Below are 6,295 nucleotides of genomic sequence, written 5' to 3' on the forward strand. Positions count from 1 at the left end.
AGTGGTACATGCAGTTAATGTCCCCAGCAGGTGTCTATAGCTAACTTATATACATATATACAGGCCAAATTAAATAACCACTGCTAGTACTAGGAACCAAAGAAAATTGGGAGGGATACAAAACTGGGAGCAAGCTACTAGACTAATCTTGCTGCACGCCAAGTTGTGTGAGCTAGCGGGAAGTTAACAATGGAATGTTGCTGCCTCCTTAACTTGTCACTCCTTCCTCTCCAAGAGTCAAGGCAGGGTCATTGGTCTTGGCTGTCTTCTACATCCTCGACGTCTTCACACTCTGTTTCCGATCATGACAACTCCTGCCAAGCAAAACGAAATGGTGGCAAGTGCATATTCAGGCTCTACCATATGTATACCACTGAACTACTAAGATGGAATGGAATCAACAACAAGAGATTCAGAAATAGATTAACTAATATATATATAAACCCCTAATATATATATATATATATATATTACCTGGGGGTTGAAGTTTCTCATCTTGCTGTTCCTGTACATACTGTACGTAGCTAGCAGCGCGAAATTAACAATGCTCTTGCCTCCTTAATTTGCTACCACTCCTTCCTCCTCTAGACTAGAGTCGCTACATCCTCCTCGTCTTCAGATCCTGATTCAAACTCCTGCCAAGCAAAACCAAACAGTGGGAGGTGCATATTCAGGCTTCAGCATGTACCAGTGAACTACTATGATGAGATGGAATCAACGATAGGAGATCAAGAAAATAGATTAGCAACCCATACTGGAAGAGCAATGAGTTAACAATATATGTTACCTGTGGGTCGATGTTTGTCACCATGCTGTACGGCTCGCTTGTGTAAAATAGGTGCCAATTCTTTTCAATATGTTCACCAAGATCATCTGCATAAGCCTCGACACGCTGAATATGACCGAACTTGTCCCACACGAGACCAGTTTTTCCCAAAGCCATGCAAGCGAGTGCCTCTGGGCCGCAGTCTAACAACAAATGACTTGGCTTTACAGTTTGCAGGTATGACGGGATTGGTTTGTCATAGTGAACTGTCAACACGAGTCTTCGGAGTTGATCCATCCCCTGCAGAGACTCAAGGTTCTGGCAGCAATCGATCCCAAGCTTTTGCAACTTGGGGAAATTGGAGATATTAGTCAGGTTGGGTAAGTTAAATAGGTCAAGCTCGACTACGGAAGCAAAGTCCTCAACAGACTGAAGGCCCTGTATGGTGTATATGGTTAACTTTTTCAAAGCCCTTGCATGTGTGGCAAGGCCAGGAGGGATACACCTCAATTTGCAACTCTGAATAAGAAGATCCTCCAAGACAGGCATAGCTTGCACTTCCTCCTCCCACTCCCACTCCTCCCATTCCACCATTTCATCCAAGACCATCTTGTGCAGTCTTGAAAAAGCAACCACAACCCGGGATGAAGGATGATGATGGTGACTACTGGGCTGCACAAATTCAGGACCCACACGCTTGACTGCTACAGCCCTTCGTACCTGTAGGAACTCCAAACAAGGGAGCTGGCACAGTCCATCGGGGAGTTGAGTGCAGCAAGCCAGGTCGTGCAGCATTAGAAACTTCAAGGACTTGAGGAGTGTCGTTGATGTGTCCCTCATCCATCTTGGGAGCTGGCACCCATAATAGTTGTCGATACGAATATCTTCTATGCAAGGCGGAGGATAGAGGCCATCAAACACCTTCTCAATCATTCCTTGGTCCTTCTCAGACACTCCATCTTTGATCAATTCATTGCTGCCATGTCGACTCCTGCAGTCGAGGCTCAGAATGATAAGATTGACCTTTTCACCAAGCCTGACCTTTGTAGCGAATAAGGCATCTCAAACATTCTGTAGATTCACTAATCCAATGGCCCTAAGCTTTAAAAGAGGCCCAAGCTCTTCCAGACTACACCAATCACCATCCACATTGGCTGGGAACCCATATAGTGTCCTCAAATTCATGAGAGCACATAACCCTTTGGGCATACTATTTACACATGTGCCATCAAGATCAAGATGTCTCAGTTCATGTAACCTCACAATGCTATGGGGAAGTTTCACTACACTCTCACAATCCTCAAGACTAATGTGTTGTAAGAATTTCATCCTATGGATGTTCTCGGGCAGCCTATTTAGGTCATTGCACTTTTTTAATGTTAGATACCTCAAGTGTTTAAGCTGATACAGAGATTCGGCCAAGACAGCAAACTTTGTGGATTCTATATGTAGCATCCGTAGGCTTGAAAATGTTTCCAATGAATCACCCGAATGAATCTTCAAATTCCCAATTAACATCAATGATCTAAGTGATTTATGCTCTCGTAAACTTCTCCACTCACATTCATCTGATTCCATTCCTTTGGTTTCTATGGACAACCTAAGAAACCCTTGCAAACTAAGTTCCGTGTTCATTTTTTCTCCTTTATGAACTATCAGCGCATCATCTCTAGCTACAAATTGAGCAAATGAGCGAACAACATCATGCATGCTGCAAAGATATTGTCCAATACCATATGGAGTTGGCTCTATAAGGTTCCTTAGTATCAGTTGCCTATAGTACTGATGTCCCAATTCTTCTAATTCATCTGTGTTTCCGTGTACAAACCCTTCACTGATCCACATGCCGACAATCACATCTGACGGTAAAACTATAGGTATGTGGGAGAAGTGCAGAAAGCATTGCCTCAAGCAAGATGGTAAGTCCTCATAGCTAAGACATATTGCATAATTTAGCTCTTCTGACATTTGAGATACTGACCATAAATCACCGTTTAGAACCTTTTGCCAAGCACGTTGATTTTTCTCCCTCTGGCATAATAGCCCTCCCATCACCTTTACAGCAAGTGGTAGACCATCACATTTTTCTATAATCTGCAAGCCAATATCCTTTAGAATCTCAATCTCGGGTTCATCTTTTTCTGTTGTGACTACCTGCAAGGAGTAGAAATATATAGTTAATATTTGCAAAAAAAATATATAGTTAATAACAGACACACACTGCATTTGCAGTGTCTAGTGGCACTGTTTTTTTCACGCAGTTGCTAGATCGTTGAGATATACTAACAAAAAGGTGGTCATTATAATACCTAATTTGAAGTGCCAAGAAAAATTGATATCTTCGTCTATAGCTGCATATGTATGTTGTAATAATAAAGGTACATTTCAATATAGTTATTCAAATAAGTTGTTAACTTCACATAATGTATCACATGTGCATGGTGGACTATTACACATATAGATTGAAGGAAGCATCGAAAGTGCATGAAGTTTAATGTGTTGAACACACAAAGCCCACTGTTCACAAGCATCAGTTTGTGTACTGCCTATTCACAACAAATTAGCACTAGTACATGCTGTAGTATTTATCAAACAGTGCTTTAGTACTGCTAGATTATTAAATATTAAGTGTAATAAGAGGTGACTGCTAGTAAGTATGTATGCTGACCTGCTTCTTGAGCAATAACCATGCATCTTTAGCACTTAGTTTGTCAACATGGTGATAGTGCACAGCTTTCATGCTTAGGGCAACCGTGTCATGTCTTGTGGTAACAAGGACTTTGCTACTGGGACCACCGTAGCTAAAAGGAGCCATCAGTAAATTTGTCCCATGCATCGACACCCCACATGTCATCTAGTACAAGAAAGAACTTCTTGTCCCTGATGGCATTACTGAGAGCACCGACAAGTAGGTCTCTGTCTCGAGCTCCTCCAGCTGCAGGTAGGTCTTGACCAACGGCGATGATAGCCTTATTCAATAGCTCAACATCATTGAAATCTTTGGTGATGCTAAGCCATATCTTCTTAGTGAACTTGCCTTTGATACTATCATCATTGAAGACCTTCTTGCTGAGGGTGGTCTTCCCAATCCCGCCGACACCAACAATGGCGACCACCATGAAGCAATCACTCTTGTTGCTAGCAGCCTCCCTTGTAAGTACCTCCGCAAGTGCCCTCAGGTCCTCCTCGATCTTCGCACCAACTGCACCTGACCGCTCGATCAACGAATCAGTTTTGCGGTTAGTGGCGAGAGATCGGGTTGTATTTTGGTCTTCGTAGGCTTCTAGCTTGATAAATTTCAAACTCTTGCCCCTCTTGCAAATATCATCCAAATTTTGGTTGAGTTTCTTTGTGCGGGTGCCAATGTCATGAGCATGGATGGGATTCCGCATGCAAAAGAGCAGAGGGTTAAGGCACCCCCTGTCCTTTGTTTGACCTTGCTCCATGGCCTTGAGCTGACATAGGTCGACGATGTCGGTGGCTAGGTACATGGCACGCTTCAGTTCACCCACCCACCCCCGCACACTCTCATCGGTGATGTTCCTCCTATCAGCATCAGCAAGGAAATTCTTGAGGTCCCCAAGCTTGATGCTCAGGTCTGTTATCCCGTCGGATACGCCGATGAGCATGGCCACCTCCTCTTTGGCCATTTCAGCAAGCATGCTGGTCACGTAGGATGCCAAAGCATCCAGAACCCCCGCCATTTGTTGCAGGGTGCGCACACTCTTGAGCTGGCACTAAAAAGAAGCATGCAAATAGAAATTAGTCCTATGTATTACTACCTCGTTTTTTCACATAAAAAACCTCATGCTAACAGGAAGGATAATCACATTCAGTCCCTAGACACCGGTAACAAATCTAAAGGGAAAATGTGGCCTGCAAACTAGAAGATAGTGCACTCTAATTTGGCTTGAAATAAAAATAATGTAGTATTTACCTTGAACTCAAACACCAACAATTCAAACGGAAATGCACAAGATCAACAGTATCAGAGAGAAAAACATGGCTAGAAAGTGTGGTGTAGCTGGAATCAGGTAAGTACCTTGAATAGGCTGGATCTGATAAGAGATGGATCTTGGGATCACCCTTAGTCCAGCGCAAAAACTAGATAGATTTCCATTGCTCTCTCGGAAGTAGTTGCAGGGTTTGCTCACGCTTTTAGCTGGTACTGAAGAGAAACATGCAGTTAAAATTAATGAGTCCTCTGTATTACCAAGCAGCACCATTTACACATTTCCAACAATTGTATGCTACAAACGACGGATTCAGTCAGCAGAGAATAACTATAAGTCTGAAGTAAACTGTGGCTTGATACAGATCAGGGAGCAGCTGCAACTGTCTGTCGCCTGAATGCGAGGACCGGCGCACCCGTCTGGGCGTCCTTGGCGGTGTTCACCGCTGGAAGCTAAAGAACGAGCCAACTTGAATTAATTACCTTGTATCAATTGGAGAGATCGGAGCTCTAGATCTTTGCTAGTGGCTGAACTCCATGTGGAAATGGCAGAGAACAGTTTTGGTAATGTAAGCTCTCGGAAAAAAAGTGCCCCCGCGTCGTCCGCCTGGGCGACTCAGGCTGCGACTCGATCCGTTTTCCTCGGCAGTTCCCCGTGCTTCCTTCCCTCGCCGTCGCCGGCTCGCCGGCGCGGCTGACGGCGGCAGTGGGGCTCCATCCCCGTGGCAATTTAGGCAACACTTGATGAGGTGCAGCGGCGGCTTGGATGCCGTGAAGGTGGAAGTTGAAGCGGCGGCGGCGGTACATGTGGGGTTCAATCTGACCTTTGCATGGCTATTGGGTGGCCAGATGGGCATCAAAGATGCAAGTTACCGCCATTCATGGATGGCATGTTCACCAATGGAGGGAGCCTCGCGGTGCCGGTAATTCCTCGGCAGAGCACGAGATCCATTCCTCTTTTCCCCGTGAAAGAGTGGATATCTGCTCGCACTGGTCCGAACGGCCACCTCCTGTGGCTTTTCCATCCAGAGAAGCTCCGCTGCATGATTGGGAAGTGCAGATCCATCCTGAGAGTGTGCAGCGTGCTCATGCCATGCCCATGCTCCTGGAGTGGCTCTTTGACGTTGCGGCGTGGCAGGTTGAGGCGGCGGCTCGAGAGCAGTTGTTGCTGTCGTCGCCCGCATCTCCTGAAGGGAGGGGAGGCATGGTCATGGTGGTCTTCTGCTTGGGCTCGGGCGCTAGGTCAGGTGGCGCCATGAATCTGGCCAACATGCTGATGGGCGGTCATCGGCCACGGTGGCCACCTGAGAGGATTAAATTTGTATGATCTACGTCCATAGGTGAGGACGACAAGATAGTGGCTGTGAGTGGTGCTGTCGTCTCATGCAGATCAGCCTTGGCTGCCACTTATGAGGATGGTGCAGGCCTCCAGAGTGTCCCAAACTAGAACCGATGGGCGTGGTAGCGAGTAGCTCTTCTCGAGTCTCGTCAGCCTACCAGTATGGACGTGGTCATTGCTCGTCGTAAGGACAGTGCACGTATGCAACTATTGGGATCGAGGCAAGTGGAGGAGACAA

The 6,295-nt window shown here is 45.8% G+C and overlaps 2 protein-coding genes across 2 annotated transcripts; both read right to left on the reverse strand.

Annotated features, from left to right (window-relative positions):
• Positions 1-480: 480 nt before the first annotated feature.
• Positions 481-2,772, reverse strand: LOC147974297 (uncharacterized). The gene has a single exon (XM_087517391.1). It carries the CDS (start codon positions 1,697-1,699, stop codon positions 671-673), a length of 1,029 nt encoding a protein of 342 aa, XP_087373517.1. The 5' UTR covers positions 1,700-2,772; the 3' UTR covers positions 481-670.
• A 795-nt stretch (positions 2,773-3,567) lies between these two features.
• On the reverse strand, positions 3,568-4,470 carry LOC147974298 (putative disease resistance protein At1g50180). Its single transcript, XM_087519996.1, has one exon. The coding sequence runs from the start codon at positions 4,468-4,470 to the stop codon at positions 3,568-3,570; it is 903 nt and encodes a 300-aa protein (XP_087376122.1).
• Positions 4,471-6,295: the final 1,825 nt, after the last annotated feature.

This window comes from Triticum urartu, chromosome 4A (assembly GCF_056163025.1).
Source record: "Triticum urartu cultivar PI428250 chromosome 4A, HENAU_Tu73, whole genome shotgun sequence".
Lineage (NCBI taxonomy): Eukaryota > Viridiplantae > Streptophyta > Magnoliopsida > Poales > Poaceae > Triticum > Triticum urartu.